Source organism: Polistes dominula, unplaced genomic scaffold, assembly GCF_049000335.1.
Source record: "Polistes dominula isolate Pdom_NZ unplaced genomic scaffold, Pdom_raw_medaka contig_15, whole genome shotgun sequence".
NCBI classification, from domain to species: Eukaryota; Metazoa; Arthropoda; class Insecta; order Hymenoptera; family Vespidae; genus Polistes; species Polistes dominula.
Window position 1 is genome coordinate 3840105 of NW_028300915.1, and position 27311 is coordinate 3867415.

At 24.8% G+C, this 27311-nt stretch overlaps 6 protein-coding genes across 11 annotated transcripts in view; 5 read left to right on the forward strand and 1 right to left on the reverse strand.

The window, feature by feature from the left end:
• The first annotated feature begins 137 nt into the window (after positions 1-137).
• On the forward strand, positions 138-1151 carry RpL31 (ribosomal protein L31). Its single transcript, XM_015326349.2, has 3 exons — positions 138-295; positions 607-834; positions 966-1151. The coding sequence occupies exons 2-3, from the start codon at positions 614-616 to the stop codon at positions 1114-1116; spliced, it is 372 nt and encodes a 123-aa protein (XP_015181835.1). The 5' UTR covers positions 138-295; positions 607-613; the 3' UTR covers positions 1117-1151.
• A 413-nt stretch (positions 1152-1564) lies between these two features.
• On the forward strand, positions 1565-3498 carry scf (Calumenin B scf). The gene is made up of 4 exons (XM_015331784.2): positions 1565-1947; positions 2272-2839; positions 2917-3032; positions 3109-3498. Exons 1-4 carry the CDS (start codon positions 1846-1848, stop codon positions 3295-3297), a joined length of 975 nt encoding a protein of 324 aa, XP_015187270.1. The 5' UTR covers positions 1565-1845; the 3' UTR covers positions 3298-3498.
• Positions 3499-3592: 94 nt separating this feature from the next.
• Positions 3593-4783, forward strand: LOC107072123 (uncharacterized). The gene is made up of 5 exons (XM_015331798.2): positions 3593-3812; positions 3935-4063; positions 4201-4332; positions 4393-4472; positions 4555-4783. Exons 1-5 carry the CDS (start codon positions 3758-3760, stop codon positions 4696-4698), a joined length of 540 nt encoding a protein of 179 aa, XP_015187284.1. The 5' UTR covers positions 3593-3757; the 3' UTR covers positions 4699-4783.
• Positions 4784-5455: 672 nt separating this feature from the next.
• On the forward strand, positions 5456-7539 carry jagn (jagunal). Its single transcript, XM_015331587.2, has 4 exons — positions 5456-5700; positions 6750-6891; positions 7019-7234; positions 7390-7539. The coding sequence occupies exons 1-4, from the start codon at positions 5609-5611 to the stop codon at positions 7516-7518; spliced, it is 579 nt and encodes a 192-aa protein (XP_015187073.1). The 5' UTR covers positions 5456-5608; the 3' UTR covers positions 7519-7539.
• A 140-nt stretch (positions 7540-7679) lies between these two features.
• On the forward strand, positions 7680-10973 carry Lrr47 (Leucine-rich repeat 47). Of its 2 annotated transcripts, none has more exons than XM_015331557.2 (4): positions 7680-8562; positions 8618-9154; positions 9238-9530; positions 9626-10973. In XM_015331557.2, exons 1-4 carry the CDS (start codon positions 8389-8391, stop codon positions 9846-9848), a joined length of 1227 nt encoding a protein of 408 aa, XP_015187043.1. In that variant the 5' UTR covers positions 7680-8388; the 3' UTR covers positions 9849-10973. The 2 variants fall into 2 exon arrangements, with proteins under 2 accessions (XP_015187043.1, XP_015187050.1); XM_015331564.2 differs by having other exon boundaries at positions 9382-9530.
• The window catches only part of LOC107070842 (ceramide glucosyltransferase), a 38963-nt gene continuing 22551 nt past the window's right edge, over positions 10900-27311 (reverse strand). The window contains exons 1-5 of one of the 5 annotated variants that reach the window (XM_089170404.1): positions 14018-20550; positions 13578-13793; positions 12936-13022; positions 12404-12793; positions 10900-11120 (exon numbers count right to left, since the gene is read on the reverse strand). In XM_089170404.1, coding sequence (XP_089026530.1) covers positions 10908-11120; positions 12404-12793; positions 12936-13022; positions 13578-13736 — 849 coding nt within the window. In that variant the 5' untranslated portion in view covers positions 13737-13793; positions 14018-20550 and the 3' untranslated portion in view covers positions 10900-10907. Of the gene's footprint in view, positions 11121-12403; positions 12794-12935; positions 13023-13577; positions 20551-22335; positions 23961-27311 lie in introns of those variants that run through there. The other 4 variants (XM_089170403.1, XM_015329381.2, XM_089170401.1 and 1 more) reach the window with 4 other exon arrangements.

The window sequence follows — 27311 nt, forward strand, 5'->3', positions numbered from 1 at the left end:
AGTATTAATAAGTATAACATTTTACAATTTCAATCATTGTAATAATATTTATTAATTTCTCTGTTCTAATAATATAATCAAAAATCATTTCAATTTGAATATTAGGCAATAACGATGATTATAAATTTGTTTTGATTAATACGTAATTATTTACTAATGTCACCAATAATTTTTCGAATACCCGGTAGAGTAATTTTACGAACACGCATGTCAGTTCTTTTGTATGGACCTTCGATCGGAGAAGGAACCTACACTTTCTGTTAAATAAAATCTAAGGGCATCTGATTTTAAGCAGGTAATAAATTTTTATCCTTGATGAAATTATATTTATGTTTAAATTTTGATTAGATTTTATGTAATATTTTTTTTAGTTTTCCTCTAATTTTTCATAGTAAAATATTTATATTTACACTGTTGGGAATGCATTGTGTGTATTGACAATATTGTAAACGTTTTTATCTTTTAATTATTTAATTTTAATTATAATATAATTATTAGTTAGTTAAACGAGAGAAAATAAGTGTTATTTTTTAAATTAATGTTTTTATTAAATGAATCTTTCTATTATGAGCATGAATAAAAAGATATATTCATTGATCTTTTGAGGTTAAAAATGGCCAAGTCTTCTGAGAAGAAAGGAAAAAGTGCTATTAATGAAGTAGTGACTCGTGAATATACAGTTCATCTTCACAAACGACTTCATGGAGTTGGATTTAAAAAACGTGCACCAAGAGCAATCAAAGAGATTAGGAAGTTTGCTGAAAAACAAATGGGTACACCTGATGTAAGGATTGATACCCGTCTTAATAAACAGTTATGGTCTAAAGGAATCAGGTAAATTTTCTTCTTCATATAACTAAATATTTATCTTTTTAAAAACGTTATCAAAATAATACTTCCTCTTTAAAATATAAATTGGATAATTTATTCGATAAACAATTGAAAAAATATTTGTTTGTTTGTAGGAACGTTCCTTTCAGAGTTCGTGTTCGATTAAGCAGAAGAAGAAATGATGATGAAGATTCCGCTAATAAATTGTACACACTTGTAACATATATTCCTGTAGCCTCATTTAAAGGCCTCCAAACAGAGAATGTTGATGCAAGTCAGGATTAATTTCTTTGTATTAAATAAATAAATTAAAAATCCTATTAATATTTTTAATTACCTTTTTACTTAACCAATATGAATACAACTTCTATTAATAATATGTAAATACTTTGTGTGCGTTGAATATATTTTTTTTAAATTAATATAAAAACCTTTATAGTATACAAAAAAAATATTTGCTATAAAATCTAGTAATTATCTGAGTTAAATTAAGGAACATAACCAAGTAAGTGGAATATATTAAATTAAATTGATAATGATTTTAAATATTTTAATATTTAATGGAGGAATGCATTTTTATTTATTTTGTTATAAAAAATATAGAATTTTATATAATTTGTTGGTTTGCATTCGAATTAATTTGATCGTATGTAAATGATTCGATTAAATTTCCACGCATACTCCTTTCATAGTGACCTAAATTAAGCGCGTAGGTTTGAACGTAGAACATCTCCCGAACGTTGTTGGATAAAATAACGTTCATAGCAAGCGCTTATAGGATCAACAACGGTATTACGGTGCGAGTTTTTTTAAGGAAATATACAGTTCGTAAGTGGGGGCCTAACATTGGTTAAGACATTAAGATTTGCTGATGTGGATGCTGAAGGATTGGTCTATGTCATATAAAAAATCGTACTTTATTGAAAAAAATCGTATATTGTGCAATTTTAAAGATTAATATATATCAAAATAAAGTTTTGTTCATATTTTCATACTTTTTCAATATTAAAAACAATGCAAGAGCTCACAGTTTTTCAAATTTTATTTATTCTAACTATTTCGGCTACTGCTATTCCAAAACCGGAGGACGGGCCTAAACAACGTGTACTGCATAAGGTAAATAAAAATAAACATTTAATTAGAAATGAAAAATAAAAGTCACAGAATAAATGCCCATTTAATTACTGATTTAAATTACATAACTTTTAATAAAAGTGATTCAAAAGTATGTAACCTTAATTTATTTGCCTTTTACAAATTTATTTTATTTATTTAAATAAATAAATAAAATATAAGAAATATTGTTGATTAGAAATGTTTATAAATATATGTAATTTAAATTTATATTTTATTATGCAAAATATTTTTAATTGTAATATAAAAAAAATATTTAATTAATGCTTTTATACATTTATTATATGTCTATATGTATAATTATAGGATTTAAGTGATCAGGAACATTACATTAATTCGCAACATAATCCAAGTTACGATCATGAGGCTTTCCTTGGAGAAGATGCTAAAACATTTGATCAATTAAGCCCCGAGGAAAGTACTAGAAGATTGGGAATAATTGTTGATAAAATAGATGTGGATAAAGATGGATTTGTTACCAAAGAAGAACTTAAAGATTGGATATTGTATACTCAGCGACGATATATTCAAGATGATATTAATCATCAATGGGCATCTTATAATTTAAAAGAAAAAGATAAACTACCATGGAAAGAATATAAAGACAAACTTTATGGACATATCAATGAAAATGAAAGTAATAATCAAGATAAATTAGAAGAGGAAACATTTTCTTATGAAGCAATGCTCAAAAGAGATCGCAGACGTTGGAGTGCAGCTGATCTTGATGGTGATGATGCTCTTACAAAAGAAGAATTTGCTGCATTTCTGCATGCAGAAGAAGCTAATCATATGAAGGATATTGTAGTATTAGAAACTATGGAAGATATTGATAAAGATGGAGACGGAAAAATATCAGTTGCTGAATATATTGGTAACTAAAATAAAGTAATTATAAGTGATGATATTTGCAATTCATATATTCAATTGCATTATTTATTATCTTTTTAGGAGACATGTATAGAAGTACAGGTGAAGAAGAAGAACCCGAATGGGTTAAGAATGAAAAAGAACAATTTTCATCTTACAGAGATAAAGACCGTGATGGTTTTATGGATTTTGAAGAGGTTAGTTAGTTATATCAAAGTATAATAATTCTTTTTATTTGTTTTAATAAAAATCTGTTTGCCGTTTTCTTAATAGGTAAAAAATTGGATTATTCCTGCGGATTTCGATGATGCAGAAGCAGAAGCCCGACATTTAATTTATGAAGTTGATACAGATGCTGATCAAAAACTTACTAAAGATGAAATATTAGATAAATATGATATTTTCGTTGGTTCTCAGGCAACTGATTTTGGACAAGCATTAACAAGACATGATGAATTTTAATAGTTTCTCATATTTTTATAACAAAATTCTTACCAAAAATTCTATATCGTAAGCTTCAATGAACAAATTATTATATAATTTATAAAATGTATATTTACCTGTATGAATCATGATGTTTTTATAAAAGTTTGCTTGTTATTATTTTTTAATATTATTATCAGATATGAAATATAGAAGTCATTGGATGACTATTTAAATAAATCATGAGTATTTATTTTATTCATTTTCTAACTCTTTCTCTCTACATATATATATATATATATATATATATATATATATATATATATATATATAGCGATAATGATATCTAATAATTTTTTAACAAACATTCCTTTAATACTATTTTTTTAAATATGTATAAGAATGTGTGAGACATAAAATTATCTGACTATTAATCTTATCAGATTAAGTATGTTATCTCTATAGATTTGAAGCAGTATTAAGAACAGTACCTGTCAAAATGAATACTTTGAAGTTAATTATAATTTTAATGTGCTATGAGTGTTTTGCATCAGGTAATTATTAATTATATATTAAGCAAATAAAAATTATGGTTATATATATATTAATATATATATGTTTTAGATAAATTTTTCATTTGTTTAATGCATTATAACAGTTAGTGGTTTTTTTATAGACGAGAAGCCTTACTGCTTTAAATTTACTTGGCCAGGTTCAAGGTTTTATAACAATACTGCTAATTTTAATTGTACAGGGGGCTCATATATTGGAGTGCCATGTGTAGAACCAATGATAGATGATGAATGTAAGTACTGACTATAAATTGATGATGTTATTGATAAATTTATATAGTTTTTTTTTGTACTCTTAGATGATAAATACATATTTTAATTATATAGTGTAATTATTGTATAATGGATGATATTTATATTTCTTTTTCAGGGATTTATCCAAATACGACTAAAATGTATTTAGAACATAAAGATGATAATAAAAATGCTAAAGATTCATATTTGTGTCCTTTACAAAAAGGCTTGACATGCATTAAATATACCAATACTTTCAATAATGCAAGTAAGTTTTGTTTTGCTTTTTTATAAATACGAGTATTATTAATATTACTTTTATTTTTAGTTATATTCGCTTCCCATTATTGTGGGAGAGTACTTGAAGATAAAGAAACACCTATTTCATCAGGATGTTACAATTACGAAGTATATACATATATTCAAATTATATATTTATAAATCTATATATACATATTTATATTAATTTATTATACCTTTATTTTTGTAGGTTAATGGTCATATAATTGAAGTTTGTGCTTGTCAATCAATACCAGGACAAGAACCATGTAACATAGCAATAAAACAGATTGCTTCTATTTTAATATTATTTCCTAGTATGATAATATTATTTTATTATTTTTATAATGTATAAAAAAGAAAAATATTGTATTTAAAATTATAATGTACATATTAATATACATTTAATTATCAATAAAATAAAAAGATTAAATATGTAATTATAATAATCAAAATTTGATATTTATGAGGTTATAAAATATAAAATAATATAAATAATAAAAAATACATAATAAAATAAGAATATAAATATTATTATTGATTTTTTAAAATATATATGAATAAAGCTTTTAAACAACAAAACTAATTAATCCCTAATTATGAAATTTAAGCTATAATTTTATTGCAAATAAATGAAATATATATAACAATATATTATTAATAAAAATGTATTAAAAACAAAATATTTATTGTAAATATTTAAAATAATATCTTAAAATAATATTTCTTTTTCTCTCTCTCGTCTTAATTCATGATTAAAACATTAATCATGCTGGACACTTCGAATATAATAAAGTTTAGTCATCCATACTACTTACGATAATTTTTTACAAAAAGAAGTTCGTAAAGACATCAAAACTAAATCAAGTTCTATTTTATCTGTTTTAATTAAAAAAAATTATTTTTTATATTAATATTTTTAAAAATATGAAATTATTGAAATATAACTGAAACGTAATATTTCTATTTTTTCGATAATCGTTGAAAATTTTGAAAATAATCGTATGATAAAAATAAAATTGAAATATTATGATTATGTTAGTTAAATTATTATTAGGCAGACATGGTTAATTCTGAGCAGTTTTGAGAATAGAGCCCGTCAATCTCCAATCGGGGCTTTGGGAAAGTTCAAAAATAGTCGAACACACGGTGATAACTCGGCGCATGTTTTAACCTTGAATTTTACTGTCTAATGAATGTTAAGCGTTAATTGATCTCAATTGTAAAACGAATGTTTAGTGTTATTTCAGAGTAAAATATAGAAAATGGCTTCTAAGGTTACATTGTGCCAAGCATTAGGTACAGATGGAAGTGATTATAATCATAGGCAAAAAGTAGCAGGGCAGTATCAAGTCAGGTGAGCAAAGTCTAAATCTCATCATTCATGCTTTTATTGATTAAAATAAGCATGTGCTTATTAAAATCCAAGAAAGTGTGATCTTTATATTATTTAATAATTATATCAATTGTAGTATTCTTTTATCGGTATTATTGTAATTCGACTAAATATTAGTTTATATCTTATATGTGTACAAAATAATGCCTAAATAATCCATTTAAAATTTATTTAAGATTTACTTTGTTGTTTTTTATTCGTAATTTTAAGTTTCTAATTGCGTTAATATTTGTATTATATTGTTATATTATTCCTACACATATATATATATATATATTTTTTATCTGGTGTATGATATATTATATTGCATGTAAAATAAGTAAATTATATATATGTATTAAAATATTTATGTCAGTAAAATTATGACAGAAATTAATAAATTAACAAGTAGTGATGTATAATTAAAAATAAAAATTAATTTATATATATAAATATGCAGCACAACATACATTTTTTAAGATTAAAAACATTCAATGATATTTTTGATCGTAATGCTGTTTTTTATAAAATAATGAAGATATCAATTCCTATTTGAATCTCGTAAATATACTAAGAGTTTATAAATTGCCAATCTATATAGATTGCACATATTGTGCACAGTATGCCCTTGTTTCCATGAGTATACCTATTAATAGCAGGAGGTTTTGCCCTTGGGAGTCTAATGTTTTCTGATTTAATTTTGTTTTGGGGTTGTGTTTATATATATGTATATATAAAAGTGAAGAAAAGCCTACAATCATCAATTATCGTACAAATATTTTTATGTATAATAATAATGAATAAAAAACTATTCTATTAATGCATAAAAAAAAATGTAATTTTATGATCATGGTATTTATTGTTTCACATTTTTAATTTTAAGAACATTTTTGTACTTATTATTTTAGGTATAGTAGAAATAGCGTTGAGAACTTCTGTGTTAAGTATTAATATTTTGGTAGAATAAAACAATAAAGCTTTTATAAATGTCACATAATTTTTATATATAAATATATATATTTTCTTTTCAGTGCGACGAACAAATCACGATTAAAGTATTGCATATTTTTTCACTATCTTCTTTTCTTTGTTATGCTTGCCAAATTGTCAGCAGACATTTTAGATAGGCTTGATATTTTTATTCTGGAAATAGAGGAATTATTGATACCACAGGTAAGCTTGTGTATATATATTTTTTCTTTTCTTTTTTTTTTTCTATGACATACGACCATAGTTATTACATATTCTTTTTACCTATATTCAATTTCATTGTACAAATATGGTCTTTTTTTTATGTCAGCCATTGTGGTGGGAATATATATGGTGCACAAGTTTATTACTTTCTTTCCTTGCATTATCAGCTATTAAAAAAAATAAAGTAAAGACACTTCAACGATATATGATTGGTCTTGTTATATTGGGTTATGGATCAATTTTATATGCCATGGTTTACTATTTTAAAGATGTTTGGACATATTTAACTGTTGGTAAATCAGAAGATATTCAACTGTGGCAGGTAAATTATTTATCTAGTCAATTGAATTAAAGTAATGTAAAATATCATCAAAGTTTGTTTATATCATATATATATATATATATATATATATATATATATATATATATATATGATATCTATAATTATGCTTTATATTATTATGAAAATTATTTCAGGGTCTCCCATATGGAATGTTATGGTATGCGTTTATTCTTTTAGCTTCTCAAGTTCATAGTTTTTCTTTATATTTTTCATGGAATCTTATAATAGCTTGGAAAACACGCGGTGGTAAAAAATTACAATAAATAAATAAGTGAAATAACAAATTTTATTTTTATTTATAAATAATATCCATTCAAACCCTAACATAAATTTATGACCAAATTTAAGACCACTGTTTGTAGCAATAATTATCTTTTCATTCTACTTCATAGAAATCTGATTTGAATATATATTAGAGAGATTTTGTGCAAATGTAATTACATAATTCATAATTAATGATAGTATGCATTGCACTTTTAAATTTTCTTTTATGATTTGATAACTTTTTATAAAAATACTTAAGTTTTTTATTTCTGTATATGGTTCAGCGAATCAAAAGCTGTTGTATTAAGATTTCTTATAAAGAAATTTAGAATTTGAAAAGTATTTAAATAAATAAAATATTAATATTAGGATTAAATATTACCATATATTCATTACTTTTTGAATATATGATAAATCTACGTCAAAGCAGTTTCATTTTAATATTTAATGTAAATGTTATTGGCTAATACATTTGCACATTAGAATAAGTTAAAAAAGCTTTAATATATTATCCGTTTGTTCATTCACTTCACTTAACCTCACTTTTGATGCATACAGGGAATATAACCTACAATCACAAGTTTATTCACTGACAAGATAAACACTAACAGTGAAGATACTTTTCTTCTGTTGTTCTAATAGCTTTGTAGTTTGTACACTATCCATAGCTGTCGCTAAAATCGCACTACAGTTTATAAACATAACCTTATAAAGTTGATATAAGACCATTATACAAACTTTGGCGCCAAATAAAAACATCTATTTTTTATCAATGATTTGTATGAAATGTTACGTTGAAGTGTTCATTAATATTAATAAATTTACAAGAATTGTGAATTCTAAATATATTTAATCATAGTTAAGTGAAAATGAAGATAAATTGTCGGGTTCAAGTTAGTGACCGTACCCTCAATGTGTTGCATCCATTATTAAAAAGAACACCAGAACATGGATGTTTGGTTATTGGAAGACAATCAATAAAAAATAATGAATTATATATTTTATTACAAACGCTGAAGAACCAATGTCGAGCTAAATATAAGGTAATATTTCTTATATATTTATGATAGAGTTCCATATGTATTTTACAATTTTTAGGTGAATGATAACATTGAGATGATATTTGACAAATTTATTGGACATGGAAAGGCAACAATTAGAATAAAAGAACCTCCTCATGATTTACTCATACAAAGCGATCCAATATCATTAAAAGGTTTTATTCGTGTTGTAAAGCTTGTATTGTCAAAAAAAGTAAATTTATCTACCATCGCGATATCTAATTTAAATACAAAAAAGATTCCTAATGCACAGAGAAAAAAGTTAGTTATTAAAAACAATGTTGAATATCCTACTTTAAAGGGTTTTCCAAGATATACAGAAGAATTAATCATTGATGGATTAAATAGAAAATCATTTGATCTTCAAATTTTAAGGCTTAATAATTTAAAAGTTTTGAATTTATCAAATAATCAAATTAGATCTTTACCTAAAGATTTAGGTTCTATGCAACATTTACAAGAGCTTATTTTGTCTGGAAATCGACTTGGAAAAGATGCTAATACTAAATGGGATTGGTTGGACCAAGATAACATTAAAAAGAATTTATGCTTATTAGATTTGAGTTCCAACTGTGTAAGTTAAACTTTGTTAATTTTTATAAACTTATAATATAAAAACAAAGAAACCTTAAGTTCATTTTTACTTATTAATTTTAGTTAACCGAAATACCGAATAAGATAGGAAAACTCAATGGTCTTGTTAATTTAAAACTTGGTGTAAATTTGCTAACGGTTTTACCACGAAGTATGAGAAGATTAACTTCGTTAAGATATTTGGACTTATCACATAACTGTTTACAGTATTTACCAGAAGGAATAAGGAAATTACAAATAATTGACTTAAACATACGTGAAAATCCATTTGAAGTAGTTCTCCAATCTCATTGTCACTATAGTATATTAGTGCCATCCCTTGTTGATTGTGCAGCAGAGATTATTTTGAATACAAGGTTTGTTATATACATTTTATTATTATAATTAAAAATATTATTTTAATTTGACTAATAATAACTGATAATAATTAATAAAAATATTATTTTTCTAGTATGAGCTATGATGCAAGTATAATACCTCGTACATTAGTAACATATTTAGATTCTGCAACATATTGTATATGTGGTAAAGTTTGCTTTCAAAACTGTATAAGAAAAATACTTTATTTTAAATTAAGGTTTCCTGTAGTAAGGTATTCATTTGGAGATATTATACCATTTGAATGTTACTTATGTTCTTCACGTTGTTACAACCTTTATGGTAACATTGTTTAATACTAAATAATGAAGACAAATTTATTATTTAAACGTATTTTTAAATTATATATCATTTTATTTATTTGCTTTTCATGACTGACACATTTTATCATTTTTCCTATAATTTTCTTTATTTTTAAATGCAATTTTTTTAATGTATAAATAAAACAAATTTTAATTTTATTTTAATTTATTCTAATATATTTGAAAATGCATAACATTGTAATATTCAATCTTTTATCTATTTAGCGATAAAAAATTTATGTTTATATTATAACTGGCATATACAGTAGAACTTTATTTAGATTGAAAGTATTTGTATAGTGGAATCGTACTTAAGAATGACAAACCTATATCGAAAGATTCAATTATAATGAAATTAACAGTAATTTTGGAATAATTTTATATAATTGTAATTTTTATATTTATATTTATGAGGTGAAACTGATATGAGTAATATAAAATATATATATATATATTTATATAAAAAAAATAATTTTTATTTACAAATAAAGTGAACAAGTTCTTTGTTTACTTCTTAAAACCATATAATATTATAATTAAAAGAGTAATAGAGTTTATTATTTGTTTCATTATTTATATTACATTGTCTTAGCGTTAACATGGATAGATTTATTGTGTCACAATTATCAAATATAATTTCTAAAACGTATTTAACTTACGAATGCTGAATTTAAAAAAATTTTTTTTTTTGTACTTATTAGTCTTATCTAAAATAATAGTTATTTAGTAATATAAGTTCTACTTATTATCTTAGTGTTAGTTCTATCATTCTATGTTAGACTATTCATTAACATTTCGTATTCGTTAATATCTAATTAGTTCTAACATTTTAATATCAAATTTTTTATTATATTTATTTATATATATTTTATTTATATATATATATTATATTTATATATATTATTTATTATATATATTTTATTAGTTTATTATAAACTACGCACGATTATTTACAATATTATTTTTTTTACGTTTAATATTCTTAGACAAATAGGCATATTAAATTATAAATTTATGAGAGAGTATATCTTGATTAAGATTTACTTATAACAATTATTTCTTTTCAACATTTCTTTTTGCAAATCCAAAAGACACCCGTTCAGCATTATTAATATAATATTGTTTTGCTGTAAATATTTTCTTTACTCCGAATACGTTTACATCAGCTTCCTGTTCTGAATTATCCATTAGTTGTAATGGATGCAAATATATATCTGGATCATCTGGAAGCTGTACTAGATGACATCCTGCAGTCATATCCTCAGTCTAATAAAAATGAAATAATTTAGTAAAATTAATTTTCATTTCATTTAAATTCTTAAATACTTACTGTTATTTTTTTATATTATAAAATAATTTTATATTAATAAACAATTAAAAAAAAACACACAGACAAATGATGTTAATTGAATTACCGTTTATAAAGTAGATTTAACTCATAGTATAAATTGTAAACAGCAGATTTTTAAGAGAGTACATTTATTTATTGGATTGAAAAACTACTAATAAAAAGGACGAAGGACGCTTAACTTCGTGAATAGCTCTATTACATTAGATGTAATTTACAAATAATATTAAGACAAATTATGTTATAGAGATTAGATTAGTTTACATGTTCTTTATTATTATTATTATTATTAGTTGGCGTTAGGAACTCGAAAGTTCATTGCCGCAAATACCAAATCACGCCATTGTTCCCGTCCCTGAACGCGATCCTTCCATTCGCGATCTTCGTATCCTGTTTCTTTTAGATCCCTTCTAATATTATCCTTCCATCTACGTCTCGGTCTACCTAGTGGTCTTTTCCCGTTCGATATACCGACTAATATTTTGTGCACCGTTCGATCCTTCCCCATGCGCGCCACGTGACCAGCCCATCTTAAGCGGCGTGATTTTATGACGTTAATAATGTCCAGTTTGTTGTACAATCGATGTACTTCTACGTTATGGAGTTTTATCCATTCGCCCGTTTCCTCATCGCGTTTTGCACTGAAGATTTTACGAAGTTTTACCCGACACGAATTCCCCAAGGTAGTCCCCACCCGGAGATCCGAACGGAGGACTAGTTTACCTCCGGAAAATTTTACCCTAGTAGAATCTATGACGGTATTTTTTGATGTTCGATAAAGTCGTTTTACGGTGTGGGGTACGCCCAACCCCCGAATAGGAGGACCAATTCCAAGTAGGCTGTCCGCGACTGCTTATTCAATTTATTCGCAGCTAACCTCCGTCCCTATGCAGGACCAAGAGGCCCTTTCTCTCTCCGTAACCTGAGGACGCGCTGTGTCGTGGTGACTGGGACCCACCCACCCCGGGGACCACTACAAACTAGTTTTCCTTCCTCGAGACATGCAGCTATTATGCTAACACAGTTACATGTTTTTACCAGGATAAATAATTAATTTGTTTTCCGAGAATTCCAAATTTTTCTTAAAATATGTTATTATAAATATTTATATTTATTTAAAATGTACTTGACAGTAATTGAATCCTTTTTAAATAGAATAAAAGTAAAATCTTGTATGAATTTACATATGTTTCAAACTTACCTTGTAATCAAATAGTTCGTAGGATGTTCTATATTCTACAATTGGTTTGCTAGGCTTTTTTAAATCATTTATTGTTATTTGCTTATTGTTTAAAAGTCCTAAGATTAAAGCATTTTTTGAGAGTTTATATTGTTTCAAAATTTCTTTAATAGAATTCAAATCTTCAATATCTTCTGTCCTGTTCTTTACTTGATTTGCATTACTATTTTGTATATTTGATAGGCCTGTATTTTGTATATTTGATGGCTTGGCATCATTGCTAAAACTAGAGTACGACTTATAACTTGACATATTAGCGTTAATCTTTTCTGTACAGAAATTTTGGTTCAATTGTTTTAATCTCCACTGGCGTTCTAGAAATGTATTAGAGTAACTAATTCCACGATTTACCTATATTTATAAAAATATAAATAAATTTTTATAATTGTATATAGTATAGAAACCAAAATTTATGTATATAAAATATATTATATATAATTATTAGAAAACATTTTATACTTATAATACGTATATAAAATAATATTACACTTACAGCTTTTATAGAAGTTAAGATTTCATTTTCATCTATATCTAGTAGATTATTATCATTTGACATAAATGCAGTATTTTCTTCTAATAACTAAAGATAAAGAAAATATTTGTAGTTAGTTTCTCAAAATTCAGTATAAATATTATAAGAAATAACTATTTAACATTTAATTGTATTTTTTAAATATTTAACATTATACTATACAGGGTGTCCCGGGATTGGTTGAGATGAAGTATATCAAATACTTTGTGTAGAAGTATAATCAACAAAGCTCAAGATATTTTCAGAATGTTATTGATGTTCCACACAATATGAATGAACATTGATGAATTGAATAAATCAAAATGACCCCAAGTTGTGTAATTAGAAATGGGTATTAATAAATACATTCTTCCGGAACATCTGCTGTTATCTATTTCAATTTCATTCGTTTATAACTTTGTAATAAAGCTTTTCTAATTTGAATTCAAATAATATTTTTTCTTATTTTCATTAGTAGGATGATAAATCTCAGGACACCCAGTACAGTCCTAAATAATGTGATAAAGCCTGTATACTGCTGTTATAAAACTGTATATTAATATGCATATAATATGGTTACATGTAATAAAGTATAAATAAAAAGAATATATGATTTTAGCTAACCTTTGCCATTTGTGGTTCTTTAACATTGTTTAAAGTTGTGTTATAATCAAACCAAGATTTGTCGTCAGGTTTATTAAATTGAATAAAATCTTCTTCTTTGTCTGTTATTGGTAAATGAGTAGACCTTATAATAACATTATGTAAGTTTATGTTATTCATCTTAGTATTATTATATTAATTTTTTACACTATTTGTCTATAACAAATCTAGTAGCTTCTGTAAAAATAATTCCATAGAGTTATCTAAATATTTATATTACATATTTTATTCACACATACATTATTATTATATATATTAGTATATTATTATGTATAATAATTTTTATTATACTTGTAAATATTATGAAAGAAAATTTTTCTTTAAAAATATGAATTTTAATTAAGAAATCTTATTAAACAATGAGAAAATAAACAAAATTCATTTGTTCAAAAAGTTCCAACGTTTTATTTCCTTTCAGAAGTATGAAAAAAAACACAATATGTCTTGTTTGTATTGCTTTTCTTATTTTATTCTTCAAACATTTAAAACTTATATTTTTCAACACTTGTATATTTTATTAAACGTAATTTCCCACATATTTAACTTTAATCATCGACTTTATTTGTAATCTTAATTAAAATAGAACAATAAACCAGTTTAAAGTGTCAAATGTCAAAATTACTATTTCTGACAAATCTTGGGCAAAATTCGTCTATCATAAGTTTTCCTTTGTTTAGCAAAGATTAAAATTACATTTTGATTGGTCCTAACACGGATACAATATTAAATAAATAAATATAAACGTATAATTTATATATTCTAATTATATTTAAATTTGTTCAATAGCAAACAAAATTTGTAAATAAATTTTAACGAGTTAAGTAGTATATTTTTTAAATTATTTATTAAATTACAAATGTATAATAATACGAGGGTGGGCTGAAAAGTTTTGAGCTTAATGTAGAATTTTTTTTTGTCCAACTTTCTTTTGTTTAGACATTGTCTTAAAATTGTTTGCAAAGAATAGGCTCAAGACTTTTCAACCTATATTTGTATATAAATATGTTAGAACAAGAAGGAAAGAAAAAAACAATCATTTATAATGGTAAGATAAATAATTTGACTAATTTGAATGTTTCTATTTGAAGTCATGATTTCAGGAACTATCCGCTAGATGACACTATTATGCATTTTATTTAAACCCGCATGTAGTTTACTATTTTTTCAATTAATATAATGAGAAATATTAATTATTTTGAACAGAAAACAATTGTATATTTTTCATTTTAATTGGTTTATGTAAAAAAAAAAAAAAAAAACAAGTTAACGATAATGATCAAATTATGGAAAAAATTAGTAAAATTTAATAATTGCGTAAAAGGATAAAATATTGGTAATCATAAATTAGCGCAGTTTAATGAAAAATGAATAATATTTTGCAGATTTTTTATTGTTGAAGAGATTTATTTAAAAGAAAATATAAATTTATTAAAAAAAAAAAATAAGAACAATCTTAATGATAAAATATATTTACAATTTAACGTGAAATATTGTAAAAAATATGTTTCCAATCAAGTCTTATAAACCATTTGTTTTCTTGTAAATTGATAAAAATATCGAGTTTATTTTTACAGTAATTACTAGTACTGTTAATTTTTTAATAGATAACAAATATTTTTAGTTAAATTTTAAAAGAAAATAGAGAGAGAGATTTTCTGAAATTATTTTAAATCAATTTTTTTTTTGTTATTCCGCATATTTTCAAAAGAAGATGAACAACAAATTTATGTATTCAAATGAAGTAGCAAAGTATTTTTTAAAGTATATATTTATTATATGGTGTTTTTGTTTTAAAATGATTATTAATCTCGTACAAGATAATTAACGTGATGAAAAATTTAAGAATGAAAAAATAATGGTTTTTCAAATTCTACAATATTTTGTTAAATTATATAACTTGAATATAAATCTTTTCAATAATTACGTTTAATAATTAATTAAAATATTTAACGTAAACATCTGGACATTTCTTTTATTTGCTAGCGAAATATTTGATCTAATTATAGAATTACATTGGTAGTCTAAATGTTATTCTTAGATTACCCTGGAAGCTGCAATTCTATGTGACCCTGACAAATCGAAGTACAGTACATTGGCGTAGTGTGATATAAAATGATTGAAATAGTAAGTAAATCAAAAACTATGTTCAAATAATAATAATATAATATTCGGAAAGAAAATCGAATAATAAAAGGTTGATATTTTTTCCAAATTTATTTATAATATTTTTAAAATGAACTGGGATAGTTCATACTCATCGAACAACCTTGCAATGGTGATTTTAAAAGATATCATAATATATTTATCTGATAATAAGGGTACGTATGTTCAGATAAATCGAATACACATATGACTTATCTCTTCATACTATTCCATATAATGCTGTTGGTATTTTCCTATACTTATATATAATGGTACTTTAAAAAATTACATATTTATAGTTTATATAAATTATATTTTGTTTATTAAACATAAAATGACGATATCGTTGATTATGCATTTTTTATTCATGCATTGAGGTATGAAATACCTAAAACTGAGGAAAACAATTATTAACGATAATTGTTTATCAATTTCTAAATATAAATGCGATAAGGACAAGACTATAATCAAAACGTGAGTTTATCGTGACATTATATTCAATATTATGTGAGTAAATACTTAATTATATTATATATTGTTTGTGTTTGTTTCTTATTCAATCGTAATTTAAAATGTTACCGTAGACGAATGGAAAACTATATGAAAATCCGATAAAATCTTTTTATTTATAAAGATATGCTTGAGTTCTTAGTTTAAAACTTATATAATCGAGTAATAGAAATTGAATACTTCATATACCGAGTTTATTACAACGAGGTAGAATAGCCTTGAAACTTATTTGTTGTATAAAGGTACATATATATGACTATATTCTACAAAGAGGACCAAGTTTTATTTGTAAAAACTTACTCAAGATAATTTAAAAAACAAAAGAAAAAATGAGCCTTGAATAAGTTTTAATAAAGAATAATTAATTTTGAAAAAGAATCTAGGAATTTTGGCCCAGCTAAGAACTTTTGGCTCATCCTGTATATATAAAATATACATATGTATGAATATATTTGTATATAAATATGTTTCGAAACCAGTTTTAGGAAGGAGATCAGCAAAATATTAATAATCCTATGAAAAATTTGTCTTCCCAAGAGATTTTTCAGAAAAAATATTGAATAAAAAACATGATATAAAAAAACTATAAAAAAAAAAAGAAAAAAGAAATGCGGTTTTAAAATGTGCGTTTTATTTGTGTCTTCGTTACAATAATTTTTTTTTGTAAAACTCTTAAGCAAGTGGTTTGGAATGAATATAGAAACAAATAAATTATATAAACGACCGCAGCGATGTGATGACAGTTGTTGAAAAAGACTGATAACATAAAAATGTTGCAAATCATGGATGCTAGTTTGTACCTGTGGTTAAAACAGATGCATATACGTTCACATGTATATAAATACAAACACATGTACAAGGTGTATCAAAAGTTGCATTACCGTGCTGAAAAATTACAAATATTTCATTGATAAATATTTGGAATGGATTAATATTTTATTAAAAACATTGTAACCAAAAATACATAAATATATTTAAATGAAAAATAAAAAATATTATAACTCAATTAATGAATCAATATTGATTTTATATTTTGTTTCTTTTTTCTCGGTAAGGAGACTTTTGGGAGATCCTATATATATGTATACACCTACATGTATGTTACATAGTTGCATACATATTACATATGTGCATCTAATGCTATTGTCGGTTACAGAAACAAGGATCAGTGGAACGGACGTTCGATTCGCATTCCATGTAATATGTGGAACTCTATATTGCTGGGATTGGTTAAAGTGTTACCTCATTGAATCATGAACCGTATCTTCAAACTTACATAGTCCATTTTTTCTTAACTTATATAACATATGTTAACATATATAACATATAAGTACTTACTTGTTTTTACATGTATGCACCTAAGTAATCATATATACATGACATTAATAATGATATACAGCTCGATACATTTATTACATATTTCAATTTGCAATATTCATTTTTATTGTTAACTACAATTGCTCAAAGAAAAGAAAGGATATAAAGAATGATGAAGGTCGTCGATCATATATATAACTGGGGTATGGAATAAATCGTTAATACGAGTATTTTATAATTAAATCGAATTAAATTTATATGAGATTTAAGTGCTTACATTAAAGTTGAGTAATTAACGTCTGTTCGTCACACACACAGGAAAGATGTAAGTCAGATTGACGTTAAATGTTTTTTGAGCAATAGTCATTCCACGATATGTATTATATATGTAAATAAACAATCACAAATAATAATCATTCGTGACACATATATAATAGATCATGGAAGAGAAAATAAATAACGAAAAGATTATTCAAATAAACATTTAAATATGTATATACATATAAATAATATAGAAAATATATATGCTATTGTACATAAATGTATAATAAACGTATCATTATCAAACTGATAAACTATAGTGAATCGGATATCATCGACTGTCAACGTTTCAAGCAAGTTTTGCAGCGTTAGCCTCGCGATACTGCAGTATTTTTACCCTTGAGAAGTTAACAAGTAATCGCAACGCGAGCTAACTATGCTGCGGTTCATATGGAATCGTTACTTCCAACTTTCAAGCTTGCCTGCGTAGATTTACATTCGTGACCGATCTTGACAGTTTCATTCTCGTTTTTCTTTAACTAGATAATATATTTTCTTACTGTGACATTATTTATCTATTACTAAGATTTCAAACCTATCATCCTCCTTTTCTTTTTCATTTATTTCTTTTTCTCTATTATCTAAGGAATACAATTTGTCTAACATGTAACTCGAATAATTTATCGTTTTTCAGATTAATCAATTAATTTAATTTAATTTGGAAAGAAATAAAATCATCGCTTTTGTAAATGATGTTTTAAAGTATTGCGACAACAATTTTTTTAAATTAAGCGAAAAAAAAATGAAACTGATTGATTTGCGAACAAAATTAATATTTATGATAATAAAAGTATGTTTTATTTGTGTTGTTGTTGATTAGGCAACGAAAATATTATATATAGGTAAAGAATTTTATTGAAATAGTGGAAATAGTGATATCAGATGAATTAATATTTTATTGAAGAAAAAAAATTGTGTGTGTGATAAAAAATACTTCGTTGATCGAATATATTCGTATATATGTAATAAAAACAAAGCAAAAAAAAATCTCCCATAAAAATGTTTATTTTTTAAATTAACAATAAGTTACTTTTTCTAATTACGATTTGTAATTAATTAGAATTTACGATCGACATAAATTAAGTACATATAGGTACTTAGAATTTTCGTGATACGCGTTTTGAACGTTATGTATCGAATTTGAGTGCTTGTAACATCTATTTCCAGAATGTCAAACAGACGTAGTGTTATTTGTTGATTACCTAGGAATGCATAATTAAGCATGAATTCCTGAATACGATGAAAATTATTGATTCTTGAGTTAACATCTATGACATTTGGAAACAGCATCGACACATTCAAATTATATTCATTCGATACGTTTCTTAAAATGTTATATAATTTATTAACATTTATTTTGGATATAATTAATAAGTAAAAAAATTCTTAAAAAATTCATAATCAATTAACGAAAAGAGTTAAAAAATATAATATTATTTATAAGTTAATCCTTGCAATGAGTTAACAAACTATGCTTGAATTGTTATTGAGGTAAAGGAAGCCATAACGATGATATTATTAAACAAAGAGTTAGAAGTATGAAATATTCATATTCTATTTGAGATGCTATCGGTAAAGAGAATTCATGCTACGTATATAATTATGGTTGGATTCTGTTTTAGAGTGTATATGTGAGTTGTTATTATTTTCACATAAACGTAACATCCGGTGAAACTGCATTTTGCTCGCGTAGGTTTCAAACGAAACAAATGATTCATTCCAGGTTGATGATTCATTGCTTCGTTTTTTTTCTTATCAGTTGTTTATTGGCAGTGAAATAGGGAAACCTTTGAGATTTGAAACGTTAAAGAAGATCAACGTTGGTTACGTTTAGTAATGTTTATCATCATTCGTAGTGACGTGAATGGAGAATCCAGAACTCTTATGAAGAAACCCGTCAATTAGGATTGACTTAAACCGATTTGAAATTTTGACATAGATTTGAGAAAATTAAAGCGTACATTCTCACGTGGATCGATCAATATTCACATGAATTTATTAGTATTGATCATGATACTTTTTTTATTTTTTTTTATTTGGAACGGAATTTACCAACGTCTGGGTCCATATTGAAACGATTTAAAAAGAGTGTAAAATAAAGTAAACTAACCGTTAAGTAAATAAGTAAACGGCATCGGTGTAATCTATGTAAACTGTGTAAATGGAACATGCGTGAGAATGATAAGAAATGAAATCTACCTTAACGTTTCTTTCTCGAAAGGTTTCTTCATCTCTTACTCATTCTTATTTTTTTTTTTAAATCATGATATAAATGATTAAATTGAAAAAAATGACATGAGTGCAAGTAAATAAATGTTTCACAATCTATGAATGACATTTTTATCAATTATGTTTGAAGTGAAATTTCTTAGATGATGGCAATAATAACATTTTTTGAAATGATACTAAAAAGGGGGAACATGAAGGTTGAGAAAGAGAGAGAGAGAGAGAGTGAGATAGAACCTATTATATAGATTTCCCTATCCTTGGCCTCCTCTTTATGCGAGCGTTTATAGAATTTTATAAATTAGAAAATTTATATAAAAAGAAAATATAATAATCTAATAATTTTATTAATAATTGAATAATTTAATATAATTATTCATATAAAAAATTTTAAAAAGTTTCATTACACATTTTATTTTAATTATAATAATAATAATAATAATAATAATAATAATAATAATAATAATAATAATAATAATAATAATAATTATTATTATTATTATAAGATATTATCAAGATTACTTACTGAAATAATCAAATCAATTTTCAAGCCTCGTGTAAGATTTTTATCTTTAAGGTAAGGAAAAGAATTCTAAATATAAATAATTCTAATATCATAGTGTATAGTGCATACACATATATGTGTGTATAATAAATATGAATATACTGACTTATTGTTATTGGAAAAATTATAAATATAGTTTATTCTAAGAACACTTTTACTTAAGGTATTCGCAGCAGGTATGAAAAGTAGAAGGAGATGTATTCTTTCTTTATACTTTTAGCCTTTCCTTTTTCGTGCAATTTTTCCTTCAAATTTTCAATCTGAACGAAGAATCGTTGGATACTAAACACGCAAGATACGTATTACTTACTTATATATGATGGACGATAGCCAATAGGATATATTGATTTCCATGTATATATGTACACATATATGAGCTTTCATTTAATATGTAACTTATTTTTTCCCCCTTTTATTTTTTCATAGTTCAAGGTTAAAAGTTGCAACATAATATTTGATAGCCAAAAAGTTTCTCTGAATAATGCATAGCATTTTTTTTAATTTTCTTATGTAATACATTCAAATATACTCATTTCATTTTAATTTTCTTTTTTTACTCATATATATTATAATATGGAATTATATGTCTCTTTCTCTCTCTCTTTTAAAAATGTGGAAGAAAAAATATCTCGAATAATATGAGTTTGATATTGATAAAAATAATAAAACGTGACATTACTCTCTCAACTCTTCTCCAACCATTTAATGATATTGTTGGAAAGGTATACGTATCTAGAGTGTTGTATGGCTGATTATCACTGATAAAAATCTGATAAACTCGGTAGGAGCTGTCTTATCACGAAGAGTTAAGTACACGGAAAGGCCAAAGGGAATAAGAAAACAATAATAGAAATATGAAACGAAAATGAAAGATGAGAAAGTGATAAAAGCATGAGAGAGAACATATACAATATTATTTTTCAATGGATACCTATATATACCTATATATATATATATATGCATAAATGTATATACATGTAATATGTGAACATATAAACTTGTGGTATGAGTTTTGTTTTATTCTTTTCACAACACGATCTCTTCTCCCTTTATTTTTTCTCTCGGTTTTTCTACTTTTATCGATTTTACGTGTAACATATGTCCCGAGCCGATTATTCGCACGGTACATTCGCTACCGGTATATAGAATAGAATAAATGGATATGCGAGAAGGGAGTAATACGTTTTGTTACAAAACGAAGCTTTTGCCTCATTCTTTTATTTTAAACGGATAACGTAAATACAAGCTTACACACCGTTTTTTCTCATTGTCTATCCGATTATGTTTGTTTTTTTCTTTTAACTTTTCTTTCCTTTCTTATCCGTTTCTTATTTTGGGCAAATATTTTATTAGATATTAATTAAATAATAATATTTTTTAAATATCATGCATATATATACAATATATTAGGTCTACTGGAAAATTCTGTCCGTTTAAACAAACATTAGTTCAATTTTTCGTCACTAGGGGTAAGGCCCCATTTCTTAAAATGGAATATACAAATTGCCACCATGTTGATAAGAGTTCAAAAGTAATTAAATTAATTAATTGTTCAAATTATGAATAATTTGTTATTTTATTTTATTTTAAAAATGGACTGAATTTTCCGGTAGACCTAATATATATATATATATATATATATATATATATATATATATACAGTGAGTGTTCCTTAAAACACATAGTATGTTCGTATAAGAGGAAGAAAATTTAGGAATAAATTTAATAATATACGTTAATTACATAGATATTAATTACATAGATTGTAATTTTTAATATTTCTTAAATATCATGCATGTATATATTACAGTGAGTGTTTCTTAAAATCGTATTCCGTTATACGTTTACTAAATTTTTGCTTAAAAACTACTATCGAATTAGTGTTTTCGTATAAGATGAAGAAAATTTAGAAGTAGATATATTAATATACCTTAATTACATATTTAATTTAAATTAAATAAATACAAAAAAAATAATGTACATTTGTTTAAAAATTACATATACTTCGAATAAATAATTTCGATCTGATATTATTAAATATTAGATGAAAATTCTCAACTCGAAGTAATCATTGACCAAGAATGTTAAAACTGATGTATTTTAGTTTAAACAATCCTAAATATTAATAGGGTATATTAGAATATTCTACATACCTTATATATAGATATAAATGATTGTTAATTAATCGAAGTAAGTGTGTATTGTTATTTGAAAGCACCGAATATATGATCGGAGTACCGTCCTCTTCGAAATTCTCCTTCAGACTGGTACGTTGTCCTCTATCAAAATTCTTCTATTCAATGTTGTTTATATGACTTCCCAAAAGTTACGCATGTGTATAACACACATAATACTCGAAATAAATAGAATTTCCTTTTATGGAAAGTCATATAAACAACATTGAATAAAAGAATTTTGATAGAAGACAACGTGTCAGTCTAACAGTCGATTTCGAAGAGGAAGGTACATCAAAAGGTAAATTCATGATTTTAGATTGCAATAAACATTTTTTTCGATTAATTAACAATCATTTAAGGTATATCTAATACGGTAATGAACTTTACTAGTATTTTGTATTATTTTAAAGTTCCAATGCAGTGATGAATTCGAGGGTAACATTTTCGTCTAATAGAATATCAAATCAGAATTATTTAATATTGAAAGTATGTTAATAGGTATGTAATGTTTAAACCTATGTACATGCGTTGAAACAATCTTAAATATAATTAGAGTGTTTGAGAATATTGAAATAATTGTTAATTAATCGAAAGAAATGTGTATTGTTGTTTAAAAGCACGGAATATTCGTTCGGAGCACCGTCCTCCTCAAAATTCACCTTCAGACTGACAGGTTATTCTCTATGAAAATTCTTATATTAATATTGTTTATATGACTTTTCGGACACTGCGCATGTGTGCAACGGTAATAATTCACCTAATTAAAAGAATTTAAGGATATAATGCTCATATTTTAGTATTTTTTGCATTCTAATGTAATTATTTTGACGCTCATGCGCAGTAATGACTACGAGAGTCAAATTTTGTTGTAATATAAGTAGAGTGTATTAGAGTGTTAAAATAATTGTTAATTAATCGATGCGAGTGTCTATTGTTGCCTAAAAGCTCGGAATAAATGATTTATGTACCTTCCTCTTTGAGATTCACCTTCAGACTGGGCCGTTGTCCTTTTTGAAAGTTCTTTTATTCAATGTTGTTTATATGGCCTTTAGAACGTCACGCATGTGCATAATGGAAATAATCCACCTAATTAATATAATTCAATATAATTTTAATTTTAACATTTTTTGCATTCTAATGTAATTATTTTCTTGTAATGTAAGTAAAGTATATTAAAGTATTAAAATAATTATTAATTAATCGAAGGAAATATGTATTATTGTTTAAATGCACGGAATATATGTCTGAAGCACCGTCCTACTCGAAATTCACCTACAGACTAAAATCAGAATAAAATTCTTGTATTCAATGCTGTTTATATGACTTTTCATAAAAGGAAATTCTATTTATTTCGAATATTATGCTCGTTATACATAAAAAGCTTTTGGAAAGTCGCAAAAAGGCTTTTATAAAGGACAATGGAATCAGTTTACTGTTTGATTTCGAAGAGGATGGTGTGTCGAATTTATATTTCGTACTTTTAGACTACATTACACATTTTCTTCGATTAATTAACAGACAATTAAGGTAAATCTAACACAGTACTATACTCTAATTATATGTAAGATTGTTTAAACTAATATACATTTATTTTAACGTTCCTGTGATCAATGATTTCTATGAGTTGAAAATTTTCGTCTTATATAATATTAAGTCGTAATTGTTTAATATTAAAAGTATATTAATAGGTACGTAATTTTTAAACAAATGTACTTTGTATTATGCTAACTTTAAATAGATATTTTACTGGTTTTGATATTAAAAAAAAAAAAACATTTAAATAACAGTGAAAAGAAAAGTTGATCAATTAATTATTAGAAAATCTTATATTTTTCTTGATATGAATCAACATGTAAGTTTTTAAGAGATACTTTATAGAATCATGCATATAAGAATGTATCACAGTTCGATATTCGATCGTCGCATTGCGTCAAATCGCAGCTTCATTACGGTCCAACTGGCAGACAAATAGTAAATAAATATTCATGAGAAATGGACCACTGACGTTTTCTATTTGATCGCCATATGGATGACCATCTTGTTGAAATATAAATTAATAAGAGAGACAGTTAGAGAGAAAGAGAGGGAGAAAGACGAGGGAGGGGGTGGATTATTTAATCAATAATATTTTATATCGACAGAGATGCAATTTTCGTTATATGATTCTCACATTGTTTCTATAAAAATTATTTAAAAATGTATCTTTTCATTTAAATAATTACAGATAAAAAGTGAAAAAAAATTAGTTAAATTCTATATGAATTTTTAATGATTGATAATTCGAATATAACATGTGTTACAAATTGCTACATTGATCCTTCAAAATATTTCTAAGTACTTGAATTATTTTATTTCTTAATAATGATTAAAAGAATTCAGATTAAGACTATCGTTTTTTTTTTTAATGTTACGGTACAAGGTAATATGAAACTATCATAAAATCTTATCTGACGAACGTCTTGTCACATAACACGATCATTTTGTACTCTGATCTCTTTTCGAATTTTATTAATACTATATTGGTTTAAATATATTTATTTTGGATATACGTATTTTAACTATAATTAATTATAATTAATTAATCTTATGCGATTTTTTGTTTGTTTTAATAGTAAATAAAAAAATCGCAACGTTTTTTTCCAGTTTATGTACCTACTTCTGTTTTCATTATTGGATTATTAATAATATTGATATTATACAAATATTATTTTATTTAAAACGACAATTAGTTTCGAGTTTTTTCCTTACCTTGAACTTCCTTCCGCTTTGTTCCATTTTTTTAAAAATATAAATTGTAAAATTGAAATCGAAGAAACAAAGTCATTAGAGAGCTTGAATTCATGAAGATAATCGTAATGGACTTCGTTCGTTATAATTAACACATTGACAATCGAATATGATGACTCTTTATGCTGGTGGATGAATTATGTCAATGGAATTTTTATCATTCAATAATGTAACGACAATAAAAAAAGATTGTAATAATTTTACATGTGATTTTATAGCGATTTTATAAATTACGTTAAAAGAATCATAAATATTGTCTTCATATTTTTTTCTTCGATAATTTATTTATTTATAAATATTACGTTATTTTTAAGGATTATTTATTATAGTCTTGTTTTTAATTATAATTTGATTTGCATATAAATATCGTTAAACACATATTAAATTATTTATATACGTATCTATGATAACAAATTAAAAAAAAATTCATTTTGTGTTTTATATTGATTGTATATTTTTTTTTATTTTAAATTTACTTACATTCCAAAGAGATAATTCATTTTCTTGACATATATAAGAGGAAAATTTAAAGAAAAATTCGTGATTATTTAATTTTGAATATTCAACCAAAACGATGAAAATACAAGGAAATATTACAACGTAATGGAAATAATATGCATGTCTATTTACGTATAACATTTCAAAAGATTGATTAATGATATTATAAAAAGTCATGAAGACAAGCAAATGTGTTGACTTTGCATAAACGTCGAATAATATTTTTATTTTATAAAAAAAAAAAAAAAAAAAAAAAAGCGAACATTTTGCGTTAAATTTATGATTTTATCCATCGAGGATTATCTCACGTTGAAATCTAGTTTATTTGTGCACTTCCTATGGAGAGTGTATGTCCATCGAGACATTTTTTTATTGATAATTTTCTACGTTAAAAGGGAAACGACATGACTAAGGAGAGAAATAAAAAAAAAAACATAAAAAAAATACAGAAAAAAAGAGTACGTTAAATAGATAACGAGATAAAAAATAAAAAATATGACTGTAAGAAAATAGAGGGGGGTAGGACAGGGCTAGAGTAGAAAGATAAAAAAGAAACTTACCTTTTCCTTTTAGTACGGAAGATAATAAAAGACAAAGTTCGTTGAAAATAATGTATCACAAATTAACGATAATTCTTCGTGTAACTTTAAAAAGTACACGTGATAAATATAAAAAAAAATAAAAATATTATTATTATACATTTTTTCTTTCAATTAATCGATTTAGAAATTGATCTCGGATTTTGATCTCGTTCAAAAACTTTTTATCTTTTTAAATTTTTCAAATCGTCGATGACGTTAACAATTCGATATGACTTCATCGGAAATGACAATTATCGATTAATTTGTACGTTTGTATTTTCAATTCTAAAATAATTTACGTATATACGTTGTATATTTATATAAGTGATAAAAGTTGGTTGAATAGCAATTCCACGTACAGTAAGTTTAATTAACAAAGAGGATTTTCCTTTACGCGTGACGCATAAATATCTTGCGATATTACGTGATTTCCTTTTTTCGTTACTATATATAATGTATCTTAATAATTTGCTATAATTACTTACGACCTTCCTTCAATTCTACATAAAAAATATGATTAACTGAATAATGAAAAATATGAGACAAATGACAAAATTCAATATTATAATAT